General features: G+C 39.4%; 1 protein-coding gene and 1 long non-coding RNA gene across 2 annotated transcripts in view; one reads left to right on the top strand and one right to left on the bottom strand.

Moving 5' to 3' along the window:
• The window catches only part of LOC117524456, a 26,232-nt gene extending 25,918 nt beyond the window's left edge, over window positions 1-314 (bottom strand). Inside the window, exon 1 of the long non-coding RNA XR_004564776.1 lies at window positions 121-314. This is a non-coding gene — a long non-coding RNA (uncharacterized LOC117524456). The remainder of the gene's footprint in view (window positions 1-120) is intronic.
• The window catches only part of ptpn4a (protein tyrosine phosphatase non-receptor type 4a), a 213,514-nt gene that overhangs the window by 94,462 nt on the left and 95,669 nt on the right, over window positions 1-23,383 (top strand). Inside the window, exons 3-7 of the mRNA XM_034186241.1 lie at window positions 12,870-12,977; window positions 13,331-13,373; window positions 18,670-18,748; window positions 21,735-21,779; window positions 22,819-22,871. Coding sequence (XP_034042132.1) covers window positions 12,870-12,977; window positions 13,331-13,373; window positions 18,670-18,748; window positions 21,735-21,779; window positions 22,819-22,871 — 328 coding nt within the window. The remainder of the gene's footprint in view (window positions 1-12,869; window positions 12,978-13,330; window positions 13,374-18,669; window positions 18,749-21,734; window positions 21,780-22,818; window positions 22,872-23,383) is intronic.

Here is a 23,383-nt window from a genome sequence, read left to right on the forward strand (position 1 = left end):
TGTGTATGTATATGTGTATGTGTGTGTGTATGTGTGTGTATGTATGTGTGTGTGTGTGTATGTATATGTGTGTATGTATATGTGTGTATGTGTGTGTGTGTGTGTGTGTTTTTTTAACACAATTATTCTTTGACTGAGTTTCATTCATGAAGTCAGTGGTGTGAGTGCACATCTCTGTGTGAGGCTGTAACTGTAAGTGGCACAGCATGGATCATTATAATCTGTGAGCAGCGGTCTGGTTATTTTACGGTGCAAATAAAAAAAAAAAAAGTCAGTGTTGTCGAACAGTTTTAATCACTAATGACAGATATTTTAAGTAGATATCGGTCTAGCAGGAGAAAATATCAACTCCTCATAGGTGAAGAGTTAATGGTCCATGTCTTCGGACGACACAGGCATGGCACGCATGTTTTGCGACCACATGTCACGGACAAAGTGACAAGAATAACCAAAACCACCTACTTATGGGAGGAAATATTGTCTCCCTTCTTCTCCCTTTGTGGCTTTGCCAACAAGCGCAGCTTTCCTGCGTATTCCACCTGTTTCTTGACGAGACTAATTGAACTACGAGTGGACCTCAGTAACTTGCTGAGAATTAAACTTGCCACCAGGCCTCCTTGTCTGGTTGTTGCTCAACCTAAGTTGCATGCTTTGCTGCTCTGATTGGTTGTATGTCTATCCAGTAGTTTTGAGGAAGCAGGTTCATCTTCATCCAGTGGTACTGCCCCCTGGAGATTAAATGGGAATGAAGCAGTATAAGAATAATTCTGTCTTTGGGAATTATTCTGTGTCCAAGAGTTAGATTTTCATTCTGTATGAAAATTGTGGAGAAGAGGTTACTGTAGTTTTCTCTCTGTAGCTGGCTGGGTGTGTCTTCCGTTGTAATTTTTGAATTCTAAGCCCCTTCACTGTCCACCAGTAAGCCTATGGGTGTGATATTATGTTTAGGTGGGATGTTTGCCACTTTCCTTATGTATATGTGTTTCTGAAAATATTTGTCATTGATAGTTTGTTGCTGTGGGTAACACACTTGAGGGTTCAGGCTCCTGTTGGGGGTCACAATCATGTTTTGTGTGCATTTTCTTTATGTGCGATTAGGACAGACAGAGGGAGACAGGAAGAACTCCCCCATGTTGTTCTCTTCTTGTCTGGGCAAGCAGCCTTACACATTCCTGAATTTCCTTCATTCCTGAACACAAAGGCTTACACACTCCACGTTTACTTATGTTTGTTTTCTTGGGATTGAAATGAGAAACAAATTTGTCCATTTCATGTTCTTTGTTGCCCTTTGTTGACATCATTGGAATTAGCAGGATGATTGTGGTTTCAGGTGTCCCCACACTATACGCCGAGTGATGTGAGAGATGTAAAGCATTAACGGTCTTTGGGTTTGATCACTTGATTTGTAATCTCAGTGCACACTTCCATCCGATGCAGATTTTTTTTTTTTCTTCAGTCATTTGTGCTCTTGGTAGCTGTTCCTCTCCAAGTTTGGGATGCAGCGCTCTTGTCTGAATTTGTTTCTTTCCATACCCCACAGTATTCAGCATGTGAACTCTTTATGCTACAGCATTGATTAATAGAGATTTTTGGTCTCCAACACAGTACATTCTGAACATTCACACACCTGCTTTTAGCCATCTGCCCCTCCCTCAAAACATATGACATTTAAAGAAATTCCAGACTCTGCTGTGTCATTTGTGAGCTTCAAATCTTTCTGTTGTATCTGCAGTGAGGAAGAAATGCGCATTGGCGTCAGAAGATCTATTGGTTGCACCACAAACCTCGTATGTAACAAGTTAACCTCAAGAACAGTCTGTGCTTGACAAGTCCCGTTAATGTTAGCATTTAAAAGCAAACACTAGCCCTGAACTCCCCCGGTTCAAGACAACACTTGAAGCCAGCGCGTGTATGTGCCTGTAAAGCTGTAAACCAGAAACAGCAGTAAATTGCTGTAAGTTGTTTGTAGGGCAGTTGTTTTATGGCAGATTGTTCCAAGTCACTACTAGAACTAAAAGTCAGTGCCCTGGTGGCCACCAGACCTAGGCTTTGTAAAGCAGTGAATTGTAAATGTAATATAATGTAATTTCAGAGCCACAAATGTGTTGATGTGCTTACTTGTGTGAAGCACCTTGAAGCAACTTTGTTGTGATTTGGCACTAAATAAAATGAAATAAATTAAAATAAATTGAAAATTGAGAGACAGAGAGGAAGGAGTGTCTGCCCGGGGCACATTTACACAAAATCCTTCCCATAGGGTTGTGTGAACTTAACTACAGTTTACTCCTGATTTAGTACATTTATGCACAGATATGGACTTTCTTATTTTGAATTGGCAACCACCCCTACTTCAAACCCATCTTGACACATTAAAGTTAACTAGATGTGAAAGGGTTTAGTGTTTTAAAAGATAATTGTGTTTATAGTTTTTGTGTTTCTATCTATCCATCCATTCCCTCGCTGCATTTTAGAGGGTACATGACTGCTTTTCCAAAGCCAAAGAAATTATTTTTTGAAGTATAGACTTTTTTATTATGTTTGTGTTGTTATTTTTTAATGTGTCATCATTTTTGCAAAGTAATGAAAACATATGATAAATACGAGTTCAGCTTAAGGTAACAGCTTCATAGCTGTTTTGTTTCAGAAACCAAAAAAAAGCCTTACAACACATTTTTTGCAGTAATTTATTCAGAACAGGAGCAAATGCTCACTTTTAAAAGAAAACAGCTGACATTTTTTGTTATGAAGGAATGCCTGATAAGTCAACGAATGGTTTCAATATTACTTTATTTCACAATTACAAAAATTTTAGGTTATTCAAATCATCTGAATTCAGTTGGGACTAAGACTCGGTTCAGTTTTATTGTATCAAGGTAGGATTTAACGTGTAGTGTTTCATTTCATTAAAAACATAATGTTTCTTGGGGCTGGGTGATATGACTTAAAATTGATATCATGATATAAATTGAATCCCTTCACGGAAATGGTATATATCACGATATAAACGTAAGTGTAAAATTTATAATGGAAGTGTTTCTGAATGGGTCATATAGTCCCTTTGCAAAGCTAAATTGATTAAAATAAGCAAATAACAAAAAACAAAAACAGATACAATTAATTTTGAGCACCTGATCCTCTGACTTCTTAAATATGTATTTTTGTGCATTGGAATAATCTCATTTCATCATTGTTGCTTCTGTCCAGCAGGAGGCAGTGATAGTTTTTCTGCTTTTGGTGGTGTTTGGTCCAGGAAGACCTCAGACGCCACCAGGTGGGTTGATGATCCTGATTGGCTTATGCGTGGGGTTCCACCAGTGATAGAGCTGAAGGCGTGTTTTTTTTTTTTTTTCCTCTGCTCTCCTGGGTGAGACAGCTGTCAGCGCAGTTGAATGAGGAAATGTGAGACACGCACACTAAATATGACCATAAAATTCACAAAAAACGTGGAAATTATTAATCATATTTCAAGTTATAGTAGGCCTATTAACATAATTTAAAAACTCGTATAAAGCTTGAAGCGTGCACTTTTAAAACGCATTGAAACAGAGACCTAGTCTGGTGAATTTAATCGGACAATTGCTTAATTCGGTCATGTAACTTACATGAACAAATTCAGTCATGCGACTCCAGAGGGTTAAAATAGCTTATCATTTTGCACTCTTACAAGGAGAAGTTTTAATCTAACAAGGTGGAGATGGAGCCGGTGACCAAAGCACTGACTGCAGCCTTTTCCAGTCATTCAGAGTCACTGAGGAAGATACGATAACGTCATCATCAAGCATTATCGCGATTGGTCAGTGGAGTCTAAATCTCTACTGTCAGCCAAATTTATACCGTGAAACGGTTATATCACTTATATCCCGCACCCCTCGTTTCTTTTTTTAATCATGCTGTATGTCAATATGTACTGAACATTTGAATGGAGTATAAGAACACAGATCACATGGTGGCTCTCCTGAACAATGTATGACTGTTTGTTCCTCCAGTTTATTGCACACTTTGCTCTGATGCTGTTAAAATATCACAGAAGACAGAAGGGCAACACACACACACACACACACACACACGCGCGTGCAGAGTTTTGATGAGTTTCCTGGGAGCACAGCATAAAAGGCACAGAGGGTTTCCTCATCCAGTCTGAATAGCTTGGTAACACTAGCGGGAAGCAGTCGACATGCACAGACTCCCAGACATTTCTATGAATGGCTTTACATGTGGAAACATTGAATTAGAAACTTACCCGTTTCTTAACTGCCTCATGTCTCTGAGGCCAGCCATTTCACCCACTTTGTTCCTCACTTTGCCTCTGAGTCAACGTCTTCATATGTAACTTCTAAAATGTTGTGAGTGAATAGATAAATTATCGTAAAAGAGAGTTCATCTCTTCCAGTATTTTTAACACAATATCTCAAAAGCAGTGGGTCCTATCGTGTCAGACAGAATTAAAAATCTTGTAATGAAGTTAAATCATTATGCACCTTGGGGAACTTTGCTTTGCCTGTGTACTGCCACCCGCTGGATAGTTAATGGAGTGAATCTGACATCTATGCCACAGCTTTTGTCTGGTATCATCATTAAAATAAAAGTCACACATGAACCTCCACTTTCTAATATATTTTTGCATTGCACTTGTTTCTTCATCAAACACTCTCTCATTGTTTCCTTGATCGATTGGGGCTGTTAAAACTCTTTTCAGTAACTTCTCTTTCGCATCAGACATCTTTACTGCTGAAGGCAGTCTTATTTGAAAAACACAAAGAATACAAAAAAATAACAGCATAAAGCTTTGATTCTTAACATGCTCTGTGTGATGTTGCACAGCAGCCTTACCACTGTGCAGTGCATGAATGAGTATTATCAACTAGTGCACCACTGGCCACTTTTGGCCTGGTCTCCTTTTGTGTGGACATGGTTTACGACGGTGTGTGGACTTCAGTTTTGAAGTAAATGAAGCCGAAATACAACTTTGTTTAAATTAATGTTATAAATCTTTTGACAATTGTACCATTGCAGGGTTCTCCCCAGACAATGGAATAACAGCACTGCACTATTACACTCTCATCACAGCGCCGTTATACTGTGGTGTCATCTCGCAATGTTTTTTTGATTTGACAGTTCATTCAACAACCTTTGTCAAAGCCATTTAAAGATATCAATTGTGACTCACGTTTCTGCTGGTTGAAGTCATTAACTGGGACTCTTGTCTGTTGTTGGGGGTAAGAAAGAATCAGCAGTTTCACACAGGACAGTTTTTATTCATTTACGTGCCTTTTTATGGAGCAGCGCAGCATGCACAACAGCTTTCTGGAGTGGACTGGACCATTAATATCTCCTACTTTGCTGTTTCATAAACTGAAATTACGGTCCCTCATGGAAAAGGGAATATATATTATTAATGTAAGTACACAATATAATTATAAATACATTAAAAATACATGGATGACACAAGAAAGTGCCATCCAGCATTCTTTAATCAAATTTATGATTTTAATGTACATGTAACTGTTTTAGTTTCAATAAATGTTGTGAGCTCATGATTTGGGTGCTGTTGTGAGCTTAAGTACCTGATTGTCCAGTAGTTTGGAAACATGTATGTAAAAGGTAAAAATATAATCTAAGTTAATTCCAGAGCTATTTCGTATATTTAGAGTGTATTGTGCAATACATAACGTTCTATCATAAGAAGAACTTGGTTTTTTAGATTTTCTTATGTCTCTTAAGTTGTGTATTTAGAGAAGACTAAAGGTTGAAGTTGCAGAAAATGGCTTCCATTTGTCCTTGAAACAGTCAACATGCGAGAGGTTCCTCTGGATGTGGGGAGTTGGGTCTCCACATGCCGCTCCTCTGTGATATTGGCCAACAGCACCGCTATGCTAAAATTTCTCGAGAGAACCCTGCATTGTAAATGAAATTGTCCCCTTGCGTTCCCCAAAATTAGGGACATTGTCACATTGGCTTTTTGTCCCTTTCCGAAGAGACAAGAGTCCTCAATCGTGACTAGTCTCCCAGTTCCTACCGCTGACAAACATCCCCACAGCATGTACTGCCACCACCATGCTTCACTGTAGGGATGGTAGCTGGTTTCCTCCAAACATGAAGCCTGGCATTCATGCCCAAGTGTTCAATCTTTGTCTCATCAGAGCAGAGAATTTTGTTTCTCATGGTCTGAGAGTCCTTCAGGTGACTTTTGGCAAACTCCAAGCAGGCTGCCATGTGCCTTTTACTAAGGAGTGGCTTCCGTCTGGCCATTCTACCATGCAGGCCTGATTGATAGATTGCTGCAGAGATGGTTGTCCATCTGGAAGGTTCTCCTCTCTCCACAGAGGAATGCTGGAGCTCTGACAGAGTGACCATTGGGTTCTTGGTCATCTCTCTGACTTAGGCCCTTCTCTTCAGATCACTCAGTTGGTGGATTTGAACTTTTTCCATTTATGGATGATGGAGGCTACTGTGCTCATTAGGACCTTCAAAGCAGCAGAAATGTTTTTGTACCATTTCCCAGATTTGTGCCGCTAGACAATCCTGTCTTGGGGATGTACAGACAATTCCTTTGACTTCATTCTTGGTTTGTGGTCTGACATGCACTGTCAACTGTGAGACTTTACATGTAGACACATATGTGCCTTTCAAAATTATGTCCAATCAATTCTGTTTACCCCAGTGGACTCCAGTTAAGCAGTAGAAACATCTCAAGGATGATCAGTGGAAACAGGATGGAAGCTCAGTTTTGAGCTACATGGCAAAGGCCATGAATACTTATGTACATGTGATTTCTTATTTTTTTTATTATTATTATTATTTTTAATACATTTGCAAAAATCTCACATTTTCATTGTGGGGTATTGTGTGTAGAATTTTGATGGGGAAAAAAAAAAAGAATTTCATCAATTTTGGAATAAGGCTGTCAACATAACAAAATGTGGAAAAGTGAAGCACTGTGAATACTTTCCGGATGCACTGCAAGACACTATCCTGCTTGTGTTACCTTGTATAAAATAAGTAGTTGTCAGAAGTGCAGTTATGTATGTGTTGTGTGCTCATATCCACACATGGGCAAGAAAGTAAGACAGTCTTGTGACAAATGCCATGTCTGGTTTCTTTAACCACAATGCAGCACACACCAAGCAACTTTTCTCATACGCTTTCACGACCATTTTAGCAAATGAGCAGTTTACTACCCTAAATTGCCAGGATGGTGTGAACTGAAAGCAAAAAAAGAAACCTACAAATACCTCCAAGAGAGCTAACTGAGTTTCCAAATCACACTCATATGTGTTTGTAGATTGCAAATCATATACACACACGCACACACCCCCCATGTGGACAGGTATTGTTACTTCTTCCACATCTCCATATTTTATAATGAAATGTGCACATTTATAATGTTCTTTTCATTTGCATGTTTAATAGTTGATCTTTATTTACATGCAGTGAAGAGGTTGTATGGAAGCAAGGCAGATGGAAAGAAAGGATTTAGCCCCAAGGTTAAGACAGCAAGAGGAAGCTGCTTAATGCGGATGTTGCAGCAGCAGATGGTTAAAACGTACACTCACAGACAGACTGGGCTCCTAAACGGCTGTCGTCCACAGTCAGCAGCATGTCAGCTATCAGTCTGTTCCCCACTTGTACCCATTACTTACACATACTGTGCTGTACCGTCCTGCTTTTTCTTTCAAGCTTTAACAGGATCAGGTGAGGTTGAGGGTAAGAACTCGTACGCTATGGCATCAGCTGTGATACTATGACCTCATTGCACGTTAAGGAGCATGATTCAGTGTGCAGGTGACCAACTCATTGCTGAAATACACATAACACTAGATATGTTTTTTGTTTGTTTTTTGTTTGTTTTTGTTTTTTTTTTTTCCGGGAGATGAGCATGAGTCTCAGGTCTACCTTGGTGGTTGTCATTCAGGTTCAAGCAGCAACACCCGAACTTGCATTTTGACTCCAACCAGGAAGTGTAGCCCATTTTAAAATGTCCAACTTCAGAGCAGAATTAAACATGTTTATAGCCTGGTACAAAAAATGGTTTTGGTCTCTAAAAAGGCGTTTCCTCCTCCACGACAACTGTACAGGTAGTGAATTTTTTGAACTTCTTAGTTTGACATTTTACTTAATAAAATTCTGTACAATTGTGGGTGTGGTTGGTTTGAGTTGGAGTGACTGTGTCCATCGACAATGACTCCTCGTAGCTTCCAAATGAAACTGGACTCAGAGAGAGGGGCGTTTTCAGGCTTTATTTCGTCACACATGGAGCCTCTCACGCTCCACCCCCTTTATGCATTAATGAGTTCATCATGGATCAATGCGAGTGGGGCTCTCAACATGGAGATACCCAGAAAATGAGGACAATTTGGCTTTTCCAAGTCTGTATAGAAAACCGATGGGTGGCATCACGCAGGCTCTATCCAGTAAATACAGTCCATGTTCAAGACCCAAAGCAGGTCTGCAAGATGGTGGATAAACAGCATAATCACATGCTCCCAATCCTGAGCTGACGAGTCTTTTTGTAATTTTTGCCATTGTTCCTGTAACATTTATTGTTCAAATGTCAGTTGTATTATTAATTCAAGTAAAACTTACATGTAACTATCAGGGTTCTAGCTACAGTGGGCGGTGCCGGGTGGTACCGCCCAGTACTGCAGATTTCCACCTGACACTCAAGTTCAAATTTCCTCTCCTGCCCAGCACAGATTTTCCAAAAAATGTACTGAAATGTTGCTGAAAAATTTACCAATTCGATCATATTTCAAGCTTATAGTGTTGTACTTTTGTTTTATTTTGCAATTTCAACCAAATAATTAAAGAAATAACATATATTTCTCATTTTCTTCATATCTTGAATGGCAGCATTTGCTGAAAGCAGCAGTCAGCTTCTTTCAGCACTTTAAACAGATCAAACTTTCCGCTCTGATTTAAAGGAAAAAAAAAACTCCATTAAAATGTTTCATTAAAATAATCCAAAGAGTCAGATAGATGGTAGATGTTGGCACATTCAGAAGTTTAAGGTTTATTTTACATTTTAAAGGCTCCTGTTTCCAAAAAGCTCAGAGGAATGGTGAGAGTGAGGGGGATGAAGAGGAGGGACAATAGATAGATATCCGACGACGTCGCGGAATTCCCACAATTCCGCAGTCCATCATCTTGTGTGTCAACTTTCTTTGTGTATATCGCGACCTCGATAAAGTTTCCACTCTAATGATTTCAAGATGACCTCAAAGCCGGATAAAAATTGCAATAAGGAAAAACCAATATATCGTGACACATTGAATCCAATTTGCAAAACAAGGTATTTACAGAAAATTGCTGAAATTTACAATAAGGACCCGTACACAATCGGAAAAGAAGAATGTGCTCGGACAAGGAAGAGCTCCCAGCCATCACCTTCCCAGATCTTGTCAACTATTTAGTATATGGTGTGAGTGTGTACACGTTAGAGGAAATGAAAGCCTACAATTGTCGTGTACGTGCAGACGAGGATGATTCGGGCTGCTGGCAGAACACTCTCACTGGGATTTATGCTGTGTCCACAGTTGTTGGACTGATCCACAGATTTACGCGTGAATCCAATCACGCTTACCAGAACTTCACAGCAAAAAGCACCTGTTTAAATGTACTTAAGTCTCACTTTGGGGATCACATCACCACGCGACAGTCATTTTCTGTTTAACTGTGTGATTTGGCAAACCCACAGTGAGGAGGGAGGAGCGCGAGAGGACTCAGCAACTGCATGCACAGTGAATATTTTGTCAGAAATTGTCACAGTGTTTATGCACAGTGCGAAGGTTCAGGGTCTCCAGCACGCACCCTGTTCTGTCACTGCCATCAGCAGAAGCAGCAGCAGCGCTGGTATTTTTATTATTACTGAGCCAATATCACCCTAGCGCTTTGAAGAATTCACCAGCATCTGAGTGCTAAAAGTCATGCTGAAACGAAGTGGTGTTCTACAGCCTGTGCAAAAGCATCTCCACGTTACGCATCGCCAGTTAGTACAGGACGGTCAAACCATCTTTCTCGGTCCTGTGTGCACTGGTTGCGGAAAAGTCCTGGCACTCGAGAAGAAGGAGGAGGAAAAAAAAAACACCTTTGGGCTACGACCTCAGATCAGACAACACCACCCGCCGAATGTAAGCAGTATATTAAATAAATAAATGCCAATTTTATTACGTTCTTGGTGGATGTAATGAGTGTGCGTGTGTGTGACAAAGAAAAAACAAAACAATTCACAGTTAAACATCAAGTCTTACTTTTTTCTCTGACTAGCGACAATATGTGTCTTGATTGCCAGTATAATCTTGTCACTTGGGACAATATGTGCAGTGTCTCTTTTGTTGACAAACTGAATCAGTGACCTGTAAAATTTGATTGACGCACAAGATGGTGGCTAGCGCAAAGGGTCATGGGAAATGCACCAGAGCAGAAATCCATCTATTAGTGGTTATATTGTTTTTGTTGTTGATGTTTTTTTAAGTAATGCTAGACCACTCAAATATGTTGGAAAAAAAATTGTCATGACAGAAAAAGACGAAAGAAGAATGCTATATGCCCAACAAACATGAATGTGTTTTTAACCTTTTCAATGTTATTTATTTTATTAATTTAGACTTTGACAGAAACATTTAAAAAAAAAAAAGTTTAGAAATATTACAACATAAATGTCTTTTTTTTTTTTTTTTTTTTTTTTTTTTGGTCTATTATTCTTGCTTTCAGAGCATCTAAAACCATTCAGAAATGGTTCAAATGGGGCTTGCCAACAACATTTTAGAGGTATAAAACCCTATAACTTCAGGGGGCTTTGCCCCCTTGACCCCTGGTGGGGGCCTCTGCACCCCCGGCTATAAGCTGCGATCACGTAATTTACCCGGCACTAAAATGGTTCTGGCTAGAACCCTGGTAACTATGATACAGCAGGTTCAAATAAAGTAGAACTTAGGACACTTTCCTCTTCACTTTTACTTAACGCTTTTGTTTTAATTTTCATTCATTCAATTTTCTGTACCCCCAGGGCAGACCAAAATAGAATTATGACAACATCCTTGCTGACAGAAAACTAAGGATCTCCAGTAATAATTGCTTTACCCCACCTGTCCCGTCTGAATAAATAATACAAAAAGGGAATTATCAGTCAATCATTCTGTACACGACAAGACTTTTATGGAGGCAGCAGATGAGGAAAGCTTTGATCACTGACCATGATTAATGTTCATCTATAAGGTTTAAGCCACACCCATTTTTATCCCAAATGTTGTTGGATGAATTCAAGACTGTATTGTCCAAGTAGTAATAATATTTGTTGTTGTTAAATTGAATTTGTTGTTGTTAAATTCTGTGCTCCATTGTTGTATGTGATCACATGACAGACGTCTGCGGCCGAATCTGGCTTGATTATACCCCATGCCTCCTCTGCAAGTCGACCAGACCCACATCAGCAGACTGGCTGTGGCTCAAGGAACTCACACTAGTCAAATATACTATAGTCAGAAGTACATAATATGACTACAGAGTGGCTGCACAAAAAAGGTGAAGTGCTCTGAAAAAAAAACGACACTGGGGTATGAAGCTTTTTCTCTAAACACTCTGATCTGATTTAGAGTAACGAAAAACTGTGTTCACAAGAAAACATTAATGGATAGAGGCTGTTCTGCTATGTGATTGGCTGTTAGATCTATCAGTATCAGAAAATGTAAAACAAAATTGTACAAAGTTTATCCCTGAATTTGACATACATTTTATCACAATCCAACTTGCCTCATTCCATTTGTAACGTGTGCCATCCTCCAATGGAAAGCATCAACAGAGTTATACATTGAACTGTCCATGTTGTTTCATTCATTATTTCATTTTTAACACAACAATTTGTTCCATTAAACACACCACTTTCAACCAGAGCACCATGGGTGAAAAAGAGCAGCTGGAGAAATGACACTGATGTTGATACTACAACAGGATCTTCTCAGGTTAGCAGCGTTATTAGACTTGATGACGTAAACGTAACCCTTGTGGAAATGCTCTGTTCATTTCTGATATGGATTTAGTCACGTGACACATCTCGCATATATACTGTGAGACCTGGTCAGAAGCTTACTCAGCACAAGTCATAAAGCATTACTCTTTTCTTCTTGGTTGATGTGCTTTTTTGAGTTGGTGCTATTCTTTTTTTTCTTAATTCATTCTGTCACTTTGAAACATAAAGGCTTCCATCCATCTTTGTCATCCAGTTAATCTCCTTTTGGTGTCTCTATTGTAAAACAAATTAAGTTATTGTTGATGTGCCCAGATATGTCTAAATGGAAAAATAAAATCAATATTTTTAAGTAGGTATACATGACTAATATGATCCCAAAGGAACAGTAGACTTTATACTTCTGTTAAATGTTATTGTTCATGCATACGATGCTACAACTATTTTTGTGTGGTGCACTGGAAAAGGTTATGCACAGTAGAAGAGCAACACACGCATGCCATAAATGAATATCTCATGCATGTCCTCTGTGCATGGTAGAATGCTGTGGATGCATTAGGGCTCAACGTGAAGGAACACACATTAATGTGAATGTGATGAAATCTTTCTGTCTTGATAAATTGTGAGCCTTTTAATTGTTTAAAAACCTGCCTCCTGTGATGGAAAGTGTGCCCAGAACTTCAATGGCACGGGTTTTACAAAAATGTCGTGCTGTTATTGATGCTGTAATGCACAGGATGCAATTTAAGCCCCATTTGTGTTTCTCCTGTGAGCTTTTTACTGAGGTGGTACAGTTTGTCTGATTTTTCACTTTTCTTTTTAAATGATATGTCTAAAACACAAGTGGGTTGTAAGCCTTATAATGGAGAGAAATGATGTAATTCCTCTCTGTTTTGTTTGTGTGCAGAAGTCAGATCATGGCCAGGTGTTGCTGGATGTTGTGTTCAAGCACCTGGAGCTGACTGAGAGGGACTATTTCGGCTTGCACTTGGCTGATGACTCCTCTGATTCACCGGTCAGTGTGTCTGTGTGTGTGTGTGTGTGTGTGTGTGTGTGTGTGTGTGTGTGTGTGTGTGTGCGTGCGTGCGTGCGTGCGTGCGTGCGTGCGCCTTACCGAGGCCTCAAGAGTCAGTATCATGAAATCACATAAACCAAGACTGTGTAAAAATCTGTTCATTCATGTCTGTGTGTGCATGGTACTTGGTGCACAGTTGTGTCTGACAGGTGTGTGTGTGTGTGCGCGAGCACGCTGGTGCACTGTTGTACGTGCACAAATGCATGTGGCGCTGCTAGTGAATAATTGAGGTTGTGTAGTAGTTTTATGGAAGTGTTGTGCCCTCTCAGTCTGTCCTGATCAATATTTTACAGCGCTGGCTTGATCCCAACAAACCCATGAGGAAACAGTTAAAAAGTAAGTGAAATTCTCCACACGCCGCCTTAACTGATGCATTCTCCACAGTCGTTAAGAACTTCTTAAGCAGTCAGTTCAAACAAGACTGTGTGTTTTTGAACTTAAAAATTAACAAACTGAAGCAGTCGTCTGTTGTTCAGGCAGAGTGCAGGTTTTAATTCCAAAGTCCACCTTAAGCAAATTGCAGCCCACGCTGAGCATGATTGAACTTTGTTTCATCTCTGCTTTTTATCTTTGCAGTTTATATGCCTGTACTTATTCTGATAAACAGAGTTTGTAACATGTAAAAGTATTACATTGTACCCGTAGTTGTAGGCTGTAATCAACCTGGAGCCAAGATTGAACTATGTTTCAACCATGTTTTTATGCTGAGCAGTTTAGTGATTTAGCAGTATCCACATAGTTTTGTGTTATACACAGCCTATGCAACATTTGATGGGCTTAGTACCGCTCCGTTCAGACAGTCTTTGGGAGTGAGTTACTGTTGTGTGTTTTCTGCTCATCAATAGTACAACAATAGCTTTTGAAAAATATTGCTGTCTTCTATAAATCACTCATATTTAAGACCTTGGATCAGTTACTGCTTTGCTCCCTGAAGACTGATTGGCTCAGTGTTGGCATTGACTTGGTCCTTGTTGTAGTTAAACTACATCTACAGTAAAACTCACCTAAACAGTCATCGTATGAACCAGATATTAGCACTCACCAGACAAAAGGAAAAAGTCCCAGTGCTTTTGTGTTGTTTTCCATGTAGTAAACACTGTATATGCCGGCTTTTGTATAATGGATTTATGCTCACATCGGACAAAACATCCTGTTCGATCACAATGCATTTGAATTGAAAACCCCTCGCATATGCTGGACAGAACAGTCTGGATGTGCCCAGTAACAGAGATATGAAACAAAGTCCTGCACTGACACTATGCGATTTGAGGAAAGTGGGTACCATATATCCTTGATTAAAAGTTTGGGCATTTGTTTTTAAACTGTGCTCAGACCTGCGCCTAAATGAGGCAGGTGATTATTAACAAAATGCTGCTTGCTGCCTGCACTGCAATATGGTGTTAGGTTTCACACATACACTCAACAAAATATAAACGCAACATTTTTGGTTTTGCTCCCATTTTGAGATGAACTCAAAGATCTAAAACTTTTTCCACATACACAATATCACCATTTCCCTCAAATATTGTTCACAAACCAGTCTAAATCTATAATAGTGAGCACTTCTCCTTTGCTGAGATAATCCATCCCACCTCACAGGTGTGCCATACCAAGATGCTGATTAGACACCATGATTAGTGCACAGGTGTGCCTTAGACTGTCCACAATAAAAGGCCACTCTGAAAGGTGCAGTTTTGTTTTATTGGGGGGGGGATACCAGTCAGTATCTGGTGTGACCACCATTTGCCTCATGCAGTGCAACACATCTCCTTCACATCGAGTTGATCAGGTTGTCAGTTGTGGCCTGTGGAATGTTGGTCCACTCCTCTTCAATGGCTGTGTGAAGTTGCTGGATATTGGCAGGAACTGGTACACGCTGTCGTATACGCCGGTCCAGAGCATCCCAAACATGCTCAATGGGTGACATGTCCGGTGAGTATGCCAACCGTGCAAGAAATGGGACATTTTCAGCTTCCAAGAACTGTGTACAGATCCTTGCAACATGGGGCCGTGCATTATCCTGCTGCAACATGAGGTGATGTTCTTGGATGTATGGCACAACATTGGGCCTCAGGATCTTGTCTCTGTGCATTCAAAATGCCATCAATAAAATGCACCTGTGTTCTTCGTCCATAACAGACACCTGCCCATACCATAACCCCACCGCCACCATGGGCCACTCGATCCACAACATTGACATCAGAAAACCGCTCACCCACACGACGACACACGCTGTCTGCCATCTGCCCTGAACAGTGTGAACCGGGATTCATCCGTGAAGAGAACACCTCTCCAACGTGCCAAACGCCAGCGAATGTGAGCATTTGCCTACTCAAGTCGGTTACGACGATGAACTGGAGTCAGGTCGAGACCCCGATGAGGACGGCGAGCATGCAGATGAGCTTCCCTGAGACGGTTTCTGACAGTTTGTGCAGAAATTCTTTGGTTATGCAAACCGATTGTTTCAGCAGCTGTCCGAGTGGCTGGTCTCAGATGATCTTGGAGGTGAACATGCTGGATGTGGAGGTCCTGGGCTGGTGTGGTTACACGTGGTCGGCAGTTGTGAGGCTGGTTGGATGTACTGCCAAATTCTCTGAAACGCCTTTGGAGACGGCTTATGGTAGAGAAATGAACATTCAATACACGAGCAACAGCTCTGGTTGACATTCCTGCTGTCAGCATGCCAATTGCACGCTCCCTCAAATCTTGCGATATCTGTGGCATTGTGCTGTGTGATAAAACTGCACCTTTCAGAGTGGCCTTTTATTTGTGGGCAGTCTAAGGCACACCTGTGCACTAATCATGGTGTCTAATCAGCATCTTGATATGGCACACCTGTGAGGTGGGATGGATTATCTCAGCAAAGAAGTGCTCACTATTATAGATTTAGACTGGTTTGTGAACAATATGTGAGGGAAATGGTGATATTGTGTATGTGGAAAAAAGTTTTAGATCTTTGAGTTCATCTCATACAAAATGGGAGCAAAACCAAAAGTGTTGCGTTTATATTTTTGTTGAGTGTATCTCTGGATTTGGTGAACCAAAGACAAAGCTTTAAATTAGAGCCCTCTGCTTGGTTGCAAACCCACGCACCTGCTAAATAACAGAGACCGCAAAAGGGTGCGATTTCTCACTTTTTCAGTTTCACTCCTTCCTCTCCCTGCATATTTTAATAGTTTTTGCAGCGTGCCCACCGATTACATTTCAATCATGGCTCAAATATGTTTCAAATCAAATCAATTTTATTTATATAGTGCCAAATCACAACAAACAGTTGCCCCCCGGGGCAACTGTTTGACAGAAAAGTCCGCAAATATGACCAGCTACACAAGACAGAGTCAGAAAAACACGCTCAAATGACCTGCAATTCATGGAGGGAAATGTACCGTTGGTTTGAAGGTTGATAATCGTATGAAGAAGTGGAGCTTGTTGAGGGACAAATTGATCCACAAAAAGCCACTGTTCCTGCTGTAAATTGCATTAAGATGCCCATCAACACGATGGAGAACTTTAAAAGGGTCACATGCATGTTGACCTCATTCCATGGCCATGGAAATCGTAATTGCAGAAGCATAAATCAGGTTTTAGAATTTTAAGGTACCATTCTGCAGCGGACTTAGAAAAAAGAGTTGCTCAACCACATGTAATCTTTTTAATGCATATAATTCCTGGCGCTTAATTAAGGTAGGCGTTTATTGTTCAGACAATGTTTTGACCCGGCTATTAAATAGGGCAGGTTCCAATTCAAGGAATAGTTTAATCAAGGAAATACGTAAGCTTAATTGGTGTTGGGTATTCCCCATAGATCGTTCAGTGCCTCCTGGCTGTAACTAATCTGTTACATACATATAACAGATTTTGTCAGTTTTATACATGTAACAGATTTTGTCCGTTTTATAAATATAGCGGATTTCGATTATAAAGGATAAAATTCACTGGTCACCTGAATCCATTATATGCGAGTCTTACTGTATTTAGTTTAATGTTCAAGAGCAATGAGTTCTACACTACCAGTCAAATGTTTGGACACACTTTCTCATTCAGTTGAGTGGGAAAGTATGTCCATATCTAATTAAATGTTTGATAACTCTTTTCTATAACATTTGGAAATGATAATAGCACCTTAGCTTAATCTAGGTGACCTGTTGTTGCCAGTTTTCTCACGTGGTCCGAGTTGTTGTTCAGTGCAGAATAAAGGTTATACTAGCACGTTGCCTGTGGGGATCCACGGGCTCTAGATTGGATTGTGTTGATAGTATAGGTAGTTGGAGTTTTTTTCCAAGTGTGGTAATAAATTCTGCAAAGTTTCTGCAATGATTTTAACTGAAAGTGCAGGAAATTAAAAGGAAAATGTTTTGTGAATATTTATTATTCAACACATTTATTTGAGGCCATATTCAACTGGCATGGTTGAGATATTTCCTTTGTTCAGAACTTGTCTGGCTACCAGGGACTGATTAACGGTGATATCAACGTCCATTGTTCAAATTACAAAATTCTTCTTGGGCTAGCACCTCCATACTTAGCTGACCTAATTAAACTCTATGTACTGGCCTGGGCTTTGTGTCACCTGATTCTGTTTTTTATCTCTTTCTCTTAGGTGTGGGTCCATCCAGAGATTGGAGTGGGTGTCTTCTTCTGCACGCCTCCCGTTCTGTCCACCAACATGGACTCCCAAAAATTACCTGTATATTTGTATTGTCAAGTGTGTCTGTAGCATGGCCCTAGCAGAGGGTCAGCCCTTTGAGTCTGGTCTGCTTGATGTTTCTTCATCAGAGGGACTTTTTCCTTACCACTGTCACCTACATGCTTGCTCTAGGGGTTGAGGTTAGACCTTACTTGTGTGAAGTGCCTTGAGGCAGCTTCATTGTGATTTGGTGCTATATAAATGAAATAAATTCAAATTGAATTGAATTAAGAGCCCTAATTTCTCCACAAATATTAGTCCTATCAACTTTCTGTATTCGCAGCATTCATCCTTGACCCAAAATCTATAAGCATACCAAACGGCAAATGTCAGCTGTCCCCAGTTTCTCCATGTTAATTAAACACATGTACACAGAGGTCACTTCGCTTTCAATATATAGATTCCCTCTTTTTAATCAAAGCACGGTCTTTCATTTTGAGAGAATGATTATTACATTTTTTTTCTTTAAGAACAGTTTCCTTCAGAACTGCTACCTCTTTGTTGGTGCATTATTGCCACTTTTTTGCTCCAGAGTGTGAATCACAGTAACTCATTCAGTATACAGAAGCAGCTTGTCTCACATATAGATGTTGCCATCTTGTGGCCATAGATGATAATGCAATATTTTTTTCCTTAAGTCACTTTGGAATATAAATCATGGGACTTTCCAAACCAATATGAATTAATTAAGGAAATAAACAAATAAAAGCCTGTGACTTATAGTCAGAAAAATACAGTTTAATTCTCAGTTACCCTTTACATACAATATGTAATGTACAACATAAATTAATATTGTCTGAATGGTCATTTTTCAGAAATATATGTTCTTAGTGTAAAACAATGATTAATTAGTTTAAATTAAAGTTTCAGGTCTCATGCACCCCAACTTGCACATCTGCTAAAGTATGGGTTATTTTATTCTCTAATTGTTAATTATTTTTCCAGGAGGGTCTCCGCATAACTTGAGCTTCAGAGTAAAATTTTTTGTGACAGACCCCAGTAAGCTCCAGGAGGAATACACACGGTAAGAAGCTCACATACTACAATGAAATAATGTTGTGCCTCTTAAATGTCCTGTATTAGGTTTACAGTTTTTAAGTATTTATTTAATTTTATAATTAGAATAGTCTAAAAGTATTAATTTAAGTATTTGCATTAATTGCTACCTCCCAGGTTTTACAAGTTTAGGTAGTTGGAAATTTGTACAGGTTGTGTTGGATGTCATGGGTATATCTTGGCACTAGGGCTGGGTATCTATTCAAATTTCAAAAATCAATTCGATTCTGATTCTTAAGATTCAGAATTGTTTATTTTGATTTGATCAATCTCAATTTGGTTTCATTTTTTGAGCTGTTACCCGATTGTCTAGCTATGCAACATATTAATATTACTTCACAAAATTTCGCACTCAAAATGCAGGCAGTAGTGTTTCAAAGAGTTGTAAATTAAAAATATTTTTAGAGTGAAAGCAGCCCGTCTCCCCTACAACACTTGCATCTGTAGCGCACGCTGCGTGACACGCTGCAGGAGAACAATTCTCCTAAATTCTCCTGCAGCAGGAGAACGTGGCTATGGGAAAAGTTATCACACAGGCCACATCAGAGAAACTTTGTGTGCTGTCCCACGGAAATGGCACGTTATGAGGAATTGGGGGAGAAAAACTAAAAACAAACAAAACTACTGTGTGAATTAAATGGCGGACAATTCTCTTTTCTTGCCTGCAACAACAGACAGTCTTGGTAGTCATGATTGACATCTTTAAATGGCTTTGACAGAGATTGATGAATAAATTGTGGACGCGCTGCTACTAAATCAGAAGTAACGTGTCCACAATCAATGTAGAGAAATGATCACTTAATTTTTCCTGTTACACACTCTCTGAAACAGCGCAACAGCCCAACTGCAGCAGAATTTTTTTTCACGCACACTGTTATAATGCGGACGAGAAGTGTGTGTGTGTATGTATGTATGTGTGTGTGTATATGTGTGTGTGTGTGTATATATATATATATCTTTGGATGTATGAATCGATCTGTGGGAATGAATGGATTTAAGATTGGTGAATCGATCTTTTCCACCCAGCACTACTTTGCACAGAGTGGTACTCAAAGACGTCCTTCAAGGTTTGCAACTCTGTAATTTCATATTGTTAATTTCTGCACAGGGACATAAGTCAGTTATCATTACAAAATGGAGTACACACATCTAGTAGTTCCTGTTCGTAATTCATCTCTATAAAGTGCTTGTTTTCCCCTCTTGAGACTTTCCAGGCCAACTTCCACCTTAGTCAGAACGTCAAAGCTAATGGTGCTTTACTTAAAAGTAGATGAGACTTTTTCAGGTCATATTATCAGCGAACTAGGATAGGTTAGCAAGCATCCTATAAATAAAATATACAGGCAAAAATACAAACTCGACCCTTAAGGGAAGTGCTTAAACATAAAAGAATTAAGGCTTTGAAAAACACCTTGTTCCTGTGTCTGCTTAATCCATTAAGGATGCAACATATGCACGCTTCTCTCTGTAAGACCGGTAGCTACATTTTAGTGCTTGTCCCTTTAGGACCAGGTGCTATGGAAACCCAGGTGCCATAGTTTATCAGGACACGTGACTGATGAAATGCATCGTGATTCTTTGAAATGCACTTGGGGATGGTGACATGCATTGCTGGAATATACTTTATTTAGGTTTTAGTATTCTCAGACAGCAGAAAAACTTCCCTTCAGACAATAACTGAAGACCTCAGCAAGGGGAACAACAGCAGCTCACCCACATGGCATCTTCCTTTTAAAATGAGAAGCACACCAGTCCTGCATCCAGTCTTCTTGGTTTAAATAGAAAGGAGCTGCTCTTTGGGGAGGGGGAACTCATACTCTCGGGTCTCGGGCTCTCCCCGAGACCATGAGCACCATAAGCATTTCAAAATGAGCAAATATTTGCACAAAAACAATGAAGTTTATCAGTTTGAACATTAAATATCTTGTCTTTGTGGTGTATTCAGTTGAATATAGGCTGAACAGTATTTGCAAATCATTGTATTCTGTTTTTATTTACATTTTACACAACGTCTCAACTTCATTGGAATTGGAGTGGTAGTCAGATGATCGTTTGACCGCAATGACTAGAGATACACTACCACTCAAAAGCTTGGACACATTTTCCCATTTAATTGAATGGGAAAGTGTGTCCAAACCTTCTGTATGTTTGAAGGAGCAAACGTCAGGCTTTCAATCCACGAACACTATACATTGTTAAACGTGGTGATGGTGGTAACATCATGGAGTTGCTTTGCTACCTGTGTATCTGGTGTATTGCATTAAGATGGTGGAATAATGAATGAGGTGGGCTGTTGCATAATTCTTCAGCAAAACTTCAAACCATTACTGAAACTGTTTTGGAATGGCCTTCCAAAAGCCCTGACCTCAACACTATTAAAAATATCTGGATTGTGCCTGGACACCAGAAATGTAAATCGGACTGTAAGTTCTGCAAAGAGTAGTCCTCAAATATCCAGCCAGAATTCTGCCAGAAGCTTGTTGATGGCTACCACAAGTGTCATTCAAGGGACATTCAACCTAATATTAGGTGTACCGTATGTATGCGTTTTACTGTACATGATATAATTTTGACCATATGTTGATTTCAGAAAATCAATACAGGGTTTTAAAATTAAAGATGTTCAATATGTTGTACAATCATTCTGCCTCAGGAAGAGAATATGGTTCAAAGAAACTACTGAAAACCCATATTCTTATGACATCCATGCTCATCACGTGTGTGTAAATTTCTCAGAACAACAGTACACGAGTTGATTAGCTATGATTACTAAATTTGCAGTGTCTGTGATTTGGTATTATGCTGTGAGTAAATTTGAGTCTCAGCTAAAAGATGGTGAGTTATTTTATTCTTTCATTCATTTTCTAAAACTGCTTATTCCGGTGGTGGGGGGGTCTTTTTTAGAGAATGTTTCACTACTTTGTCATCCTAACTCTTTGTTACTCCGTATTCAGGTACCAGTACTTCCTTCAGCTCAAGCAGGACATATTAACTGGAAGGTGAGTATGTTGTCCTTACCAGGTGATTAGATGTTGTTCCATAGATGTTTTGAGCCAGATCATTTCACAAGAAGGCTGCTTCCATTTAAAAAAAAACAAAAAAAAACAAAAAACTTTTTCGCCAGTCATAGTTTCACTCGGCAGTGATTGTGGTTCTGCCTTCTATCAAGTGTATCTCCAAAAATATTACAAATATGAAATTAAATGATAAATTACATTCCTGGTCAAATTCACTAGCACCTGAAATTAAAAATTTATATTTGAAAATTTGAAATATGTTCAGTATGAAATGCTAATTAGCCAGTTTCATATGATAGACTTTTAAGAAATGTCCATAGCTACTGAACAACAAAACAAAATACTTTGAAAATACAAAAAAAAAACAAACAAACAAAAAAAAAAACTTACTGGCCCCCCCTTTAATGAATTTGGAGTATATTATCACTTTTACTGTCAGCTTTCTTTAGAAAAGTCGGGAATGGCTATGTGAATATTTCCAAGTCACTGAATATGTCTTGGATTTTGCTGACATCATTCATTATTAAATACAGTCAGTATGGTACTGTATGGTAAATGTGTCTGGAGTAGGCAGTTCTCAAAAAAAAAAAAAAATAAATAAACTGAGTTACTGTGCAAGGAGGAGACCATTGAGGGAAGCCACAAAGACACCTGACTACTCTGAATCAGTTATTGGCTTCTGTGGCTGTGATTGGCTGATTGGAGAGACTGAGCAGAGTGCAGAGTTCAGCCCTGGTTAATAATATTAGCATGTTCATAGTTGTTTATCTGTTAAGGATACTAGTCTTTACTGTTTTTGAATAATTACCATTGATCTTAATTATTTTAATTACCAATATGTGGATATCTTGGTTGCATGTTGGTTTTTGTGTGTGTGTGTGTGTGTGTGTGTGTGTGTGTGTGTGTGTGTGTGTGTGTGTGTGTGTGTGTGTGTGTGTGTGTGTGTGTGTGTGTGTGTGTGTGTGTGTGTGTGTGTGTGTGTGTGTGTGTGTGTGTGTGTGTGTGTGTGTGTGTCTTCCAGATTGCCCTGTCCACACAACACAGCTGCACTGCTGGCGTCCTATGCTGTTCAGTGTAAGTACTGCTCCCAAGATATGCTGACTAGATCACAATGGAAAGGCAATTCATTATGTCTCTCTTTAGCTGCACACACTGTTAAATGTAATGACTGTGGTTAGTCCAGTGCATTTATAGCTGCCTCTCTGAGGCCATTAAAAGTCAGTTAAGCCTGCGTGGTGATTGGGTGTGTGTATGTGTATGCCAGTGTGTGAGAGAGATCTTTAATGCCACTATTTTATAAATTACTATGTAAAATTGTGAGAGACTTTAGCAAAAGTCTTGTTTGTCCGATTGATAGTCAAAAAACACATTTGTGGAGTTGCGACAAGCAACTGTGTGTTTTACTTTGATTCAATGCTGTGAAATCATTGAGATTTTGAGTGTTTTACTCATTAATTTAAACACTTTGTTAAGCCTGGGTGACCTTATAGGGACAACTAATTTAAAATGTTTTGCTTATATATGTCTGCCATGTGGACAAATCTGGGCTTGTTGCGGGGATTAATCTTATCACATGTATGAAAGAA

The sequence above is a fragment of the Thalassophryne amazonica genome, chromosome 14 (genome assembly GCF_902500255.1).
Source record: "Thalassophryne amazonica chromosome 14, fThaAma1.1, whole genome shotgun sequence".
Classification (NCBI taxonomy): domain Eukaryota; kingdom Metazoa; phylum Chordata; class Actinopteri; order Batrachoidiformes; family Batrachoididae; genus Thalassophryne; species Thalassophryne amazonica.